This window comes from Solanum pennellii, chromosome 5 (assembly GCF_001406875.1).
Source record: "Solanum pennellii chromosome 5, SPENNV200".
NCBI lineage: Eukaryota > Viridiplantae > Streptophyta > Magnoliopsida > Solanales > Solanaceae > Solanum > Solanum pennellii.
In genome coordinates, this window is record NC_028641.1 from 6476750 (window position 1) to 6492262 (window position 15513).

The following is a 15513-nucleotide window of genomic DNA, read 5'->3' on the forward strand; positions in this document are numbered from 1 at the left end:
AGGGTTTAATTGATGATATGAGTGTATTAAGTTTGTAATCTATGAATTAATTAATTTAATTATTTTTAATCAAAACATAATATATATATAACTATAAAAATTTGACAGATTCATATAAAATTTTAACTCATAAACTAAAATTAAAATCAATTTAGTACTAACTAAAAATCTTCAAGATTACACTTAAGATATTGAATATCATTGATTTAAGAATATATTTATTATATATTGATGCAATTTTTAAAAATACTTATACTCACTGAAAAGAGGTACACGCGCAAGGTGCGTGTCCAAATACTAGTACTACCTTAAAAGTGAGAAGCCGTTTACTGAAAGTTAAATTGCTAATTTGCCCACCCCATTACACTTATTTTATTGTTGCCGAACCATCTCCAAATAAAAGCACCATCTTGCTTCCAGAATTAACTCCAACTTGTCTTCTTATGTCTCCTTGTTCCCTAAAACAAACCAAAAGAAGGGACAAACTGTCAACAACTCGATTCAAAAATTTGAAAATCTCAATATAGGAAATCCAAACTAGCTTCCATTGAACAATTACTTTGTGAAAGCTCGAATATGTCGCAATTTTGTTAACACCAAGTGCTCAAGAAAGATCTTGCAGTTTCAAGAATTTGAGGCAATGGAAATGCTCATTGGTCACTTTCCATACTTTGGAATTAATGGAAACATGAACCAGTTTGAGTACCACCAGTTCTGGGAGGGAATTAGGCCTCATTTGTTTTCATTAAGATTAAAACGTTTGAATATAATATAGTGTAAATGACCTTATAGTAATTTGTTATCTTTTCTGTTGTTTATTCAAAGGAATCTTATATATGGATTTAGTTTTATTAGAATTGTCAAGGCTGAAAAAACTCAATATCTAATATACATATCATACACACAATCTCAATCCATAGAACTAAAATCAGTTGCAGAGTACCATAAGTAGATCAACTAATACATGATACATCTTCTGTTAAGCTGTTATGCTAAACTCTCGCTAATGAAATGTATGAGATAGCTATTATGCTAAACTTCCGCGCTATGTTGTCTAATCTTTATATTATTTGTTCGATTTGGTGTGTTGTTCGTCTCCCTTCGTTCTTTTAATGCATCTGAAATGTTGAATTGCCTTTAACATAGAACAGTCGCCTCAGATGCAAGTTATCTGGTTTATTATATGTGCAAGTTATCGCTAACTTAAAACTAAAAAAAATTGTAAATCGCTGCGGTAAATTTTTTAAAAAAAATAAAAATTGCAAAGTGTAAAATAGCTGCGATTTATTAAAAAAAATTGAGTTAAAATCGCTGCCTTGGCAGCGATTTAATTTTTTTAAAAAATTGATTTAAAATCGCTGCCTCGGCAGTTATTTGATTTTAATTTTTTTTTAAAAAAAATAGCAAATAAATAATCAAAAAAATTACTTTGGAAATCCTGCCAAGGCAGCGATTTCTTTTTTTTAAAATTTTTTTTAAAAAATTCAATTTTGCAAATCGTTGCTATAGCAGCGATTTTGTTTTTCCCGTCAGACAAAATTGCTATTTCGTGAACGATTAAGTCATTTTGGTTAAAATAAAAGTTTATCTACCATTTTGAAATTTTTATTAACATTATTTATCCTTTAGACTCCGAACTTTTAAAATGAGTACGTTGCAACGTGTAAGTGTTGGAGGTTGGACATAACATGGTCAATTTGTTTTCTCGACTTCCATTATAAAAGTCAACTTTCATAAAATTAAAAAAAAAGTCAATGAAACAATAATTCACCAAATATAAACTAATAAACTATAAAGTGGTCTAAACAATTAATGAGTTTAATAGGTTGAAAGAAAAAACAAGTAGGAGGTCCCCCTAATAACACAACTGTGTAGCTAATAGAAAAATTGGTAAACATCCATTCCGTAGTAAATGCTTAAAAGTACTTAGTATAGTTGGACTTTTTTTTTTCTATTTTAATTTGACACAAAATTTTAAAAAATATCAAAATTTTATAGTATTAATTTAAAAATAAATAAAAATATTAAAATATAATAATTTTAAATATATCATATAGAAAGTTAGAATTCAGAAATTTCCAAAAAAAGATATTTTCTTTAACGAATTAAAAAAAGACTAACCAATCGAAACGGAGAAAGTATGAAAGTATAGAGTATAAGAAAATGTGACAAATTACTTTTATTTGTTCTTTAATCTCAATTAATATCACTCTTCATTTCACCACATTAATCTCTATTCACGTTTAATATTGTAAGGATATAAGTGGAAATTTTTTTTAATTCAATTTTGATTTTATAAAATAATAAGCACTTACTCCTTGTCCTTAATTACAGGTTCGTTTTTGAATTGATACATCTATTAAGAAAATAATAATTGGCACATTGAGTTTACCATTTTACTTCTATTAATTATGAAGAGGATGAAATAAAAACGTAGAATTTTAAAAAGCTCTACATTTTCCAAAATAATTAATTGAAGATACAATGGAGAAAAAAATTATCCTTTTTTGATTTGTTAAAATAGACAGTAATTAGGGACAACTAAAAAAGAAAATATAGACGAATAATTAAGAACGACTAAAAAGTAAATGTGAACAAGCAATTCGGGACAGAGAAAGTATTTCGAACAATTCTTTTTGGTAACCATAAAAAACTAAAATTAATGGTAATAAAATCCAAACTTGAGCAAGCACTAGAAATTAGTCTTTCATACAATAATAATAAAGTAAAAGAGGTTGTTAATTAGGATCATTAATTATTGAGTAGCTAATTAAGAGGAGTTTGACATAATTAATTATTAGTACCCCATGTAGGACATACTCGAATAATTCACTTCAACCTAATTTTTAACGTACTTGCACTTAAGTAAATTACACTATAACATTGAGATTGTAATAACTCTTTACATTATTAATGTGATTTAAAAGTCAAAAAGTGGATTATGAGCTCTTAAGATGAATGTAAATTTGGCAAATTGGCCTCAACTTCAATAGAAAAACACAATTAAAGCATGCAAAATATTTAAATATGTTTTGTTATGGTTATATACAATATTTTATTTTAGTGGTTGAGCAATGATTGCCAAGAAGAATTAAATTTAAATTACACAAAAAATCATTATTAGTGCATAATTTTTAAAATATACTATATATACATTTACATAATTAGTTGTGATAAAGGCAGATTCATTTGTTTTCATACGATTAATTTCCTTTAATCGTGATTTTTATCAAGTTTTGAAATGAAGAATAATTTTATAATATTAAAGTTAAATCTATTTTGACTAGTTGCTCAAATTACATTAAATTTTCCTATTTTTAAGTTTTCATTTGTTTGTACATTTATTTAAGGAAATTTAGCCATTACTAGAAAAGTACAGAAAAAAATATTTGATAAAAGACAAAAGGAAAACACACTTTTGTACAATTTTTTTTTTTTTTTTGAAAAAACAACTGATTAATCTATTTTCCTTGAAAGTCTCCAGATAATCACACAGTCCCATGTTTTTTAAACTTATTATTTGTATAATTAAATACAAAGATTTGTCGTATTAGTATATTAAGACGTTCTAAAATTTTAAATTTTTAAAAAATAGAAGTTAATATATTTTTTATAAATTATTTAATATATAGAAAAAAAAGTAAACTTTTAAATATGATTATAATAAAATTTCATTTAAAATTATTAAATTATATTATAAAATCATTATTAAAAAAATTCTAACTTCATCGATGTTTCCTAGCTTTCATTCCCTTTTGCCAACAACTTGACAATAACGTCATATCTATTTTAATTATTTCCTTCACCAAAAAATAATTGAATATATCATCATTAAATACCTATAAAATATAGTGTAGTTATGTCATACATTTTACTTATTTTATTTTATTTTAGATATAGACAAAATATTAATAATTACATTAAAATTGAATATATTAAAATGAGTGCATGCACTTCACCGACAATCTCTTCATCCTATGAATTGGTAATTTTGGCAAAAATTATGACGTTTATTTGGATTTCAATGTTTTGTCTTATATATACTAATTCTCTTTATTTGCTTATATATACTACTACTAATATTAATATTTTCTCTAAAAAATTAAAATTGTAGTGTCGTTATTTATAGTACTTCCTGTTAGGATCGAAAATAAGCAAGTGTAAACGCGGAAGCTAGCAACGCAAACTTTGAAAGACCACAAGTAAGAAGACAACAAGAAATATATCAAAAGACACAAAGATTTAACGTGGTTCGGTCAATCGACCTACGTCCACAAAGGAGATGAGCAATCCACTATAAATATGAGAATACAAAATACAGAGGGAAACAACCTCAACCAATTCACTCTGAATACATGGGAGGTTCACACAAGTGATAACGTATCAAGCTTGTGATCCATAAATTCTCCTCCTAACCAAAACTCTCAAAACCCTTAAGACTACATTGTGAATGCTAATTAAGTTAACATTCATCTATTTATAAAGTCCTAAACCTTTTTCTACAAGAAAAGAATTAGTCAATTCAAAACTTTTTCCTAAAAAGAAAACTTATTTATGGTAAGAAATTTAGGATAAATAAAACCTAACACTTCCTATGGACGTTCCATTTTAATTATTGTATTTAATTTGTAATAAATAACTAGTTCAACGTAATACTATTATTTTACAAAAATTAAGATATTAGTAATTATTAATTTATGTTTTGTTTTAACATGTGGTAAAAAAAATATATTAAATTGAGGTTGATGAATACAAAAAAATCTAGTCAAATAATTTTTAAAAAATATGTAAAAAAAAGAAGAAGATAAAGTAGAATGAAAAAGGATCAGAATTATTATTGAACTACATGAAATAGAACAAAAATATCATTTATTAATAGCTTAATTTAAATTTATTCTTATTATTAAAACTTTGATTTAAAAATATCTATATGGTTACTCTAAGATCAAAAGTATCATTTTATATGTTGACTCGACGCAAATATTGAAGAATAAATAAATAGGACAAGTAATAATAGAAAACAAAATAAAATCATTTATCTGAATATTTGAATTTAATATCATGTCCTTAGTAAAATTAAAGATATATCACGATAAATACCTCCCTCAATTCTATTTCAAATTGATAAACAAAGACTAGAATGACAATTTGATGTTAAATTCGTATTTAAAGAAAAATAATTGAGTTTAATTGTGTGGTGTAAAATTGTTGAAGCAATTTATTTATTTATTTAATATAAAATAAATTGTGGCAACAAATTTGGAAATTAGAGTCTAAAACGTGGGGACTAGTAGCCAGACTGTGTGTTGTTTTTATGTGATTGTAGATTCCCTTATGCTCCACGGCAACTCTTAAGTCGTCGGGGACTACAACTAATTTCACGCCACATTTTATATTTTAAAATACTAACAAATATCCCATTTTTTACTCTCTTTGTTATTTTTTTCGAAATATCTTTTCTTCAAGTGTATTAAACGAAGTAAAAGACAAATAAAAATAAACATAGTGAGTAAAGAGAAGAAGGGAAATTTTCACATATAGTCACTTAAAAATAATTAATAACTCTTTATAGTTATAGTTTGATAATTACAATTTGTAGCTACATGTTATTTGGAGGAGAGAGGCGAGCGAGACTGGGAGAGGAGAGAGAGAGAGAGGGGAAAAGAGTGGGGAAAAGGTGAATTGTATATGTATATTGGTTAGATAATTGTATATTATACATATGTAATTGTATATATGACAAGAGATATTGGGAGAGGAAGGAGAGCGGCGAGCGAGACTGGGAGAGAGAGGCGAGCGAGGGAGGGCAGAGAGTGGGAGAGAGGGGAATTGTATATGCATATAATTGTATATTATACATATGTAATTGTATATATGACAAGAGATATTGGGAGAGGAAGGAGAGCGGCGAGCGAGACTGGGAGAGAGAGGCGAGCGAGGGAGGGCAGAGAGTGGGAGAGAGGGGAATTGTATATGCATATAATTGTATATTATACATATGTAATTGTATATATGACAAGAGATATTGGGAGAGGAAGGAGAGCGGCGAGCGAGACTGGGAGAGAGAGGCGAGCGAGGGAGGGCAGAGAGTGGGAGAGAGGGGAATTGTATATGCATATAATTGTATATTATACATATGTAATTGTATATATGACAAGAGATATTGGGAGAGGAAGGAGAGCGGCGAGCGAGACTGGGAGAGAGAGGCGAGCGAGGGAGGGCAGAGAGTGGGAGAGAGGGGAATTGTATATGCATATAATTGTATATTATACATATGTAATTGTATATATGACAAGAGATATTGGGAGAGGAAGGAGAGCGGCGAGCGAGACTGGGAGAGAGAGGCGAGCGAGGGAGGGCAGAGAGTGGGAGAGAGGGGAATTGTATATGCATATAATTGTATATTATACATATGTAATTGTATATATGACAAGAGATATTGGGAGAGGAAGGAGAGCGGCGAGCGAGACTGGGAGAGAGAGGCGAGCGAGGGAGGGCAGAGAGTGGGAGAGAGGGGAATTGTATATGCATATAATTGTATATTATACATATGTAATTGTATATATGACAAGAGATATTGGGAGAGGAAGGAGAGCGGCGAGCGAGACTGGGAGAGAGAGGCGAGCGAGGGAGGGCAGAGAGTGGGAGAGAGGGGAATTGTATATGCATATAATTGTATATTATACATATGTAATTGTATATATGACAAGAGATATTGGGAGAGGAAGGAGAGCGGCGAGCGAGACTGGGAGAGAGAGGCGAGCGAGGGAGGGCAGAGAGTGGGAGAGAGGGGAATTGTATATGCATATAATTGTATATTATACATATGTAATTGTATATATGACAAGAGATATTGGGAGAGGAAGGAGAGCGGCGAGCGAGACTGGGAGAGAGAGGCGAGCGAGGGAGGGCAGAGAGTGGGAGAGAGGGGAATTGTATATGCATATAATTGTATATTATACATATGTAATTGTATATATGACAAGAGATATTGGGAGAGGAAGGAGAGCGGCGAGCGAGACTGGGAGAGAGAGGCGAGCGAGGGAGGGCAGAGAGTGGGAGAGAGGGGAATTGTATATGCATATAATTGTATATTATACATATGTAATTGTATATATGACAAGAGATATTGGGAGAGGAAGGAGAGCGGCGAGCGAGACTGGGAGAGAGAGGCGAGCGAGGGAGGGCAGAGAGTGGGAGAGAGGGGAATTGTATATGCATATAATTGTATATTATACATATGTAATTGTATATATGACAAGAGATATTGGGAGAGGAAGGAGAGCGGCGAGCGAGACTGGGAGAGAGAGGCGAGCGAGGGAGGGCAGAGAGTGGGAGAGAGGGGAATTGTATATGCATATAATTGTATATTATACATATGTAATTGTATATATGACAAGAGATATTGGGAGAGGAAGGAGAGCGGCGAGCGAGACTGGGAGAGAGAGGCGAGCGAGGGAGGGCAGAGAGTGGGAGAGAGGGGAATTGTATATGCATATAATTGTATATTATACATATGTAATTGTATATATGACAAGAGATATTGGGAGAGGAAGGAGAGCGGCGAGCGAGACTGGGAGAGAGAGGCGAGCGAGGGAGGGCAGAGAGTGGGAGAGAGGTGAATTGTATATGTATATTGGTTAGATAATTGTATATTATACATATGTAATTGTATATATGACAAGAGATACTGGGAGAGGGAGGAGAGCGGCGAGCGAGACTGGGAGAGAGAGGCGAGCGAGAGAGGGCAGAGAGTGGGAGAGAGGTGAATTGTATATGCATATAATTGTATATTATACATATACATTTGTATAAATGGCAAGCGAGATTGGGAGAGGGAGGAGAAAGACGAGCGAGATTGAGAGACGGAGGAGAGAGGCGAGCGAGAGAGGGCAGAGAGTGGGATAAAGGTGAATTGTATATGTATATAGGCTAATATATTGTATATTATACATATACAAACATGACTAATTATACAAACTCGAAGTCAGCCCACGTAATTAATATATAATGTTAGTCGTGAGTGATAATTTTAGCAAACTATAGCTATGATGAGTAATTAAATAGTATAACTTTGCTTATCCGCGTAATTTTCCCAAAGAAAAATAGCGTAAAGTCTATCAGAGAAAATAATAACAAGAACAAAATAATGTGATACAATTATGGTGGCACGACTAGTCCTATGATTGACCAGTATTCGGATACCCCATACAACAAGGACGGTCTAAGCATCACTCTGTAGAACCTACATTGAAGTTTAGGTGCTACCTTCTTATCACACAATACTCCAAAGATGAACTTTCATTTTATCTATGTTGTCCAATGCAATGTACTATTAAAAAAACTGCATTTAGTGACGAACATCATCACTAGTCTGTTGCTAACAAAAATCAATCGCTAATTCGTTGCTAAGTTGATTTAACTAACGGAATTTGTTATTTAGCTATAGAAATTTTTTGTCACTAAATTCATTTTTTTTTATTAAATATACGTGTGTTGTTATCATCATTTTCTTAATACTTATACATGTATCTAAAAGTTGTAGTTGTTATTGTCCACCCAACCTCAATTGGAGTTTGTCAAAAGTTTAAATTGGCTGTCGAAAAATAGATATTGGTTAATCGGAGATCGTCATATACATATACAATATACACTTCACATATACTTTGCAGATAACTAACCTCCTATATAGTTAAATCAATGTAATGCACATACAATATGAAAAAACACAATTTGAATGCAATTAGCCTCAAATATAGTTAATGTCTTCAAATTGATCTGACTTTTAAATCTCAAATGAAAAATAAATAACGTATTACTTATTTTCAAAAATAATATTGAAACAAACATTTAAATCAGGTCTAAATCGACAAGTACATAGTTCAATTTTGAGTATACAAATCTAGACATTTCAACTTATCTCTATTTGTGTCACGTGATTACTCCAACTTACAAAATGATCATCTATTTATCTCTCAAATTCAGGTGTCATATTAGCACAAAAATATCTACGAAATGAAATTAAAATATTTATTTATCAATTGAGATCAATTTTAAAAATGTTAACTTCAAATTTAAATATCTATTTATATATTATTACTATATTTTTTATGTGTTCATATAGTGTGTATTCTATATCAAGACAAAAGAAAAAAAAATATATATTATGTTTTATGATTGTTTAAATTAAATAACATAAAGAAAAAGGTGAAAATGAGCAAAACTGCAAAGCCTCCATTTTCGTATAAGCAAGCGTGGACTTTCTAGTTTCTACTAAAAGTTTGTTCAGATCCTATACATACAACTTTCTGTTTAATTTTCCTCTTCTTTTTTTTTTTCCAAATTGAAGAGTAAACTCCAATCATCAAATCTCCATACAAACACCCACTTTTTCCAACAATAAACACAACAAAAATCAAAAAAAGAAAAAAATTGATTTTTTTTGATAGTTTACAGAGAATTACAAACAAGAAATGATAAATTTATTTTCTACATAATATATTTTGTATAAAAATACCCAGAAATTATGGCCGAAAATGAAGGATCATCTTCTTCTTCAACGTCGAGAGGTCAATTACTCCGTCCAACTATTACTTTACCGCCGAGAAGTTCTATTGAAAGTCTATTTTCAGGCGGGTCAAGCGGTATTAGTCCGGGTCCGATGACCCTTGTATCCAGTTTTTTCTCCGATAACGATCCGGATTCTGAGTGTCGTTCATTTTCACAGCTTCTAGCCGGTGCAATGACACCTCCGGCGGGTTTTACCGGTGTTAGACCGGGTTTCCCGCCACTTCCGCCACCATCTACGGCGGCGATAACTCAGTCGACGACTACGTTTACTGTACCGCCTGGATTGAGTCCAACTAGTTTGTTTGATGGGTTCTTCTCACCTGGTCAGGTACTTGATTAACGATTTGTAGTTTATTGATTCAAACCTTTAGGTTTTTAGCATGAACACAATACAGTTTCTGAATTATGTATTCGTATTTTCACAATTTTAGTGTTTTTTCACAATATCTCAATGCTTGGTAGATTTATTTGAGGTGCGCACGAGTTGACCTGAACAATGATATCATTAAAGAACCGATTTTTGGGTTTGTAAGTGTTGGATTAGTTTGAGGTATTTTGGGATAGAGTGGTTGTTTACGATTGACTGGCTCAAATGATTAGAAAAACAAAACATGTTAAGTAGCCAAGAAGGAATAGAATCCAATAATTGTTACCATAATTAGTAACTATTTTTTGGCTTGAATAGCTGAATCTTTATGTAGATACTAATTAAGTTGTTTTTAGCATTAATGGTTGATTTTAATAGTTTGTTAGTATAGCAACTGTCATGACGGGCGGATGGTCAGATTGGTGTGTGCCTTATTCTCCTGGAAGTATTTACGGTAAGTGGCAATGATTTTTAAGGCACTGTAGTGGCATGTTGAATCTGGGAAAAGGAATTATTTCCTAAAAGCTATGAACTTTACTGCCAAAAGTGCATTTCCATTATATCTGGAGTGTGCCTTTTGTTGTTCCTTGAATAAGGTATCCGACTCACATGGGAGACATTATACTAGGAAGTAGTACGTAATATCAGAGTAATGATCTTCGTTATCAGTTCATTTAATTGAAGCATACCCTTGTCTGGCCTCTTTCTTTTGTTTATTCTACCTCGTGCTTTAATCATCTGATTACATGCCCACCCCACCTCCACTGTATCTATTCCCAGGTGGTCCTAAAAATGAAAGAACCTTTTCTCTCTCCAACCATTTTGGTGTAGGAAATAAGGGGAACCATGACAAGTTTCCATACACTTAGGCCTAGTTTCATCAATGAATCATTCTAGAATAAGTTTACGGAGACTAGTCTAATCTTATTCTACCTTAGAAACACAGTGCCACTGTAACATATAGACCCAAAGTAGTCAATAAAAAGAAACTCTTCTCTTTGCGATCGAATCAGGTCTTTTTTTTTTTTTGAAACTGGTAACTTGAATCAGGTCACTTTATGTTTTAAAGACGGGGATTGACGCCACTTCCACTTGTCTATATCTGCCCTTTCCCGGGGGACAAGTTAAAGTCTCAATATGTATAGATCCTTCCTCATCTCCTTTATGACTGCTTATCAAATAGAAAAAAAAAATGATCGAGGGCTATAGTAGAAATTATAGCATTTCTTGAAGGAAGCAAAAAAAAAGAAAAATAGAAGTGTCAGGAACACTGTACTAAACCTTCTTCGATTCATTAAGTTGTCCACTTGAATACCAGCTCAAGATGTCTGGAGCTATGTACATATATGAGAGTAGAGCAGGTCCATCCCATTTTCCCTCTCAACTAATTGTCCCACAAGATTCACGTAGAAGATCTATTTTCGGCCCCATCTAGTGCCAAACATATTACCCTGGGAAGTAGTTGGGAGAAAGGAATTCATGGCCTCACATGAACTGATACAGAGAAAAGACAACAGAAATTACTCGACATAATGTCTCACAGATTTGTTATTATTTGTTTATGTTTTGTTGTTAGTGAATATACAGGCATTTGGTTTTTAAATGCAAATGCATGAATAAGATGGACTTTTCTGGGGTCCTTATCATCTAAATCAATTTTGAAGGAACAATATCTCTATCTGGAGTTGTTATTATTACATTGTTATCTGCACCCATCAAGTAAGTAGAAATTTGGGGAAAGGGAACATCTTTCTCCTGGGCCTTCTATTATCCTTCTCTTTTAAAAATAATCTCAACATTGTATTCTTCTAGAAGGAAAGAAGAATAGTGACATCCCAAGTACAATTTCATCACACGGGACTGGAAAAGCCCGTAGCACCCGAAATTGTCTTTGCCATGGACATAAGCTTCCAATTTGCAACAACAAGAATTGTCTTGAATTTCAAAACCTCCTCCTTTCGTCTGAACTACTGGAAACAGAAACTTTCTTCCCGTGTAACTTTATTCCAACAAATTAACAGCACAATGCCAAATTAAGAACATTTACCATCACCAAGAGATCTCTAATTGCAGAGCAGTGTTAATTACTGAAACTCAATTATGTTACTACAAACAAAACCTGCTTGTTAAAAGATCAAAATCTTACTCTCTGCCTTTTGTTTTATTTCATAACTGGGTATTAATTAATTTCTGCTACAAGTGAAATGATATTGTTATTAGTTTAATTTGAATTTGCTTGTCCAAAGTTAGTTATGTATCTTCATTTGACAGGGTCCTTTTGGAATGTCACATCAGCAAGTGCTTGCTCAACTTACATCTCAGGCATCCCAGGCTCAGTCTCAAATGCACATTCAGCCTAACTATCCATCTTCTGCAACGGCAGCTGCACCATCAATGTCACAGTTCCAGTCCTTACCATCAAATGCACCAGCAAACCGACAGATACGTCCCACTTTGGATCCCAACATCGTGAAAGAGTCATCAGATGTTTCCCTGTCTGATCAGAGGTCAGAACCTGCTTCCTTCGTTGTTGACAAACCTGCTGATGATGGCTACAACTGGCGAAAGTATGGGCAGAAGCAGGTCAAGGGAAGTGAATATCCTCGTAGCTATTACAAGTGTACAAATCCAAATTGTCCAGTCAAGAAGAAGGTTGAGCGCTCCCTAGATGGCCAGGTTACTGAGATTATATATAAGGGCCAACATAACCATCAGCCACCTCAAGCTAGTAAGCGTTCAAAAGAAAGTGGAAATCCAAATGGGAACTATAATTTGCAGGGGCCCTATGAGCTCAGCTCAGAGGTTCTGACAGGAAATTATAACAAACCCAAGGAGGGCGAACCTTCCTACTCGTTAAGAATGAAGGATCAAGAATCCAGCCAAGCAAATGATCAGACCTCTGGCTCAAGTGACAGTGAGGAAGTGGGTAATGCAGAGACTAGAGTGGATGGAAGGGACATTGACGAACGGGAATCAAAGCGGAGGTACTTCCCTAATTCCCTTCATTCTTAGAACTATTTCAGTGATTGTTTTTGCTTCCGTGTTTATTTGAGAGATTCTTCTTTTAACATATCTGTACTATGCAGGGCTGTAGAAGTACACAGTACAGAGGCAGCTTGTTCTCACCGGACTGTTGCAGAACCTAGGATCATTGTTCAAACAACCAGTGAAGTTGATCTATTGGATGATGGTTATAGGTGGCGGAAGTATGGCCAGAAGGTTGTTAAAGGAAACCCTTATCCAAGGTAAAATGTTCGTCATATTATACTTCCTTATGTCAATGAACAACTCTGTGATATGGAATCATCTATCCATTTGGTGTGTTCAGCTTGTTTTAAGAGGGGAATTTGATGAATTCCATGATAACAAGAAATCAAAATTAATCGTTCGATATCTGCTCATTCTCGACCCTTCAATTCCCAATGAACAACATGATCTTGACCTATCATTTGTCCAATTTGGTCGATTTGATATTTGACTTATTTCTTTTATTTTTTATGTTTCCACTGATACCTAATCAATCTCGAACCTAAATGGCTTTTAGGTCCAATTCCATCAATTTTGTTGATAAAGTGAACCTTAAATATAAATTTTAGTTGTAGAGCCTTTGTGTTTACATTCGCCTTCCTATATATGTTACTAAAGTATATTTTTACAAATTACCTTGCTAACTTTTGACTTTCATTGCATTTAATCACTGGTGTCATATATCTTGGTTGCTGCGACCTTCATTTTTGCAGCTTTCGTTTAGAATTCTATGTTTCAAATGAAGTGCTGTGGTATCCCTTTGCCTCTGTATGCCAGTATCGAATTAGCTAATCAGTGTCCATATAACTCAATAAGTGCATAGCCAGCTGCGTTGTTGTTTTGCTTGCCATGATTTTTATACGCCTTGTTATTTTCCACAGAAGCTATTACAAATGTACCAGCCAGGGATGTAATGTAAGAAAGCATGTTGAACGGGCTGCAAGTGACCCTAAAGCAGTCATAACAACATATGAAGGTAAACATAATCATGATGTGCCTGCAGCCAGGAATAGTAGCCACAATACAGCCAATAATTCTATGTCACAATTGAGGCCACACAACCCTGTAGTTGATAGACCAGCTGCAATGCGAAGAGCGGACTTTCAGAGCAATGAACAACAACCTATAGCGCTTCTACGTTTCAAAGAAGAGCAAAGTATATGATTTATCAAATCTTCATTCCAGCAAGGTAATCAACATGGCAGCCAGTAGATGGCTGTAACTTATTGCTGAATGGTTGTAGTTCTCGCGTTTGCAATGTTGATGATGGTCTCTTCCCAACAATCATGAAACGAAAAATGGTACAGAAGTTGCGTTGACACGAAATAATAGGTCAGGAAAGAGTGGTTTGAATATAAAATTGTTTGTAAATGTTCTCAAAAGGAGCATAGAGTTTTTAGCTATGGTATTTCTATATGCATTCTTTCTGTAAATGCTTCTATATTCCCACATGTTTTGGTCTTTTATCTTGTAATCGTTTTATAATTAGGCCTTTTAAGTGAATCTGAATGATGTTGCATTAAGTTTTTGGACAATCTACTTTCTGTTATGAATTTATGATTATTTATGTTTTATTTAGTAGGGTTGAATCTGCTTCAAGTCTAAATGAGTTGGTAAAATGTTAGTTTGTGTCAATTTTTTTTTCTAGATTTTAATAAGTAGAACTTGTTCTAAGGTCTTCTAGTTGTTCTTGAAGGACTTATAACTGATGAATAATCTTCATGACACGTGATTATTATTTCGGAAAAATTTCATATATGGCAAACTTAATTGATTAAATAACATTATATGGGTGTAGTTTACCTAATTACATTCTATGGTATAGTTTAGTTATTTAGGTATCTTTAATTTTTTATATAACGTTTCTTTTGTTTTTTATTTATACAATTTTCTTTTAGAAAAAGTGATTTGTAACTGAAGCGTTAAATAAGCTAACAATAAATTTAGATGATGCCATAATTTAAGGTAAACGTTCAAATTCAATTTTTTTTTCAAAAAATAAGAAGTATACAGCAATTGAAAGACAAAGATAAACTTGTTTCTGCGCTTTGAAGAAGCAGCAGTTCATCTATTTTTTTTGTTTTTCTGTATATTCGAATACAGGTAATGGTTCATTGAATGAAAATTCATGTTTATTATTGCAATAATTATACAATGTTCTATTGAATTTACAAATTTGGATATATGTGCGTTCCTTAGTGTGTTGAGAATTGTATATGTCCATAACATAAGTGTATATAAATTTTTTTGGAGTGTTTTTCTTTTGAAAACTGATTTCAATGTCTATCGTAAACGGCAGTATGTTGTAGCAGTAATTTCAATTTTCAGTTGTATATTAAGTTTTTTTGTATACAAAGGTCGTGTTATTAATTGTATATAAGTATGAAATTTTAGTTTTATATCTATTTGCATCTGTGATATAGTTGTGTAGTATACGTTTTGTGATTTCTAATTTTGCATATACAAATACTGAAGTAATGTATATGTTGAAAATATATATAAATTTTTTAAGATGAAAACCCATAGGATACAATTATATACTTTTTTTG

General features: G+C 32.7%; 1 protein-coding gene across 1 annotated transcript; it reads left to right on the top strand.

Moving 5' to 3' along the window:
* Positions 1–9195: 9195 nt before the first annotated feature.
* Positions 9196–14521, top strand: LOC107018620 (probable WRKY transcription factor 4). Its single transcript, XM_015219147.1, has 4 exons — positions 9196–9898; positions 12209–12921; positions 13024–13182; positions 13846–14521. The coding sequence occupies exons 1-4, from the start codon at positions 9527–9529 to the stop codon at positions 14126–14128; spliced, it is 1527 nt and encodes a 508-aa protein (XP_015074633.1). The 5' UTR covers positions 9196–9526; the 3' UTR covers positions 14129–14521.
* The last annotated feature ends 992 nt before the right edge of the window (positions 14522–15513 follow it).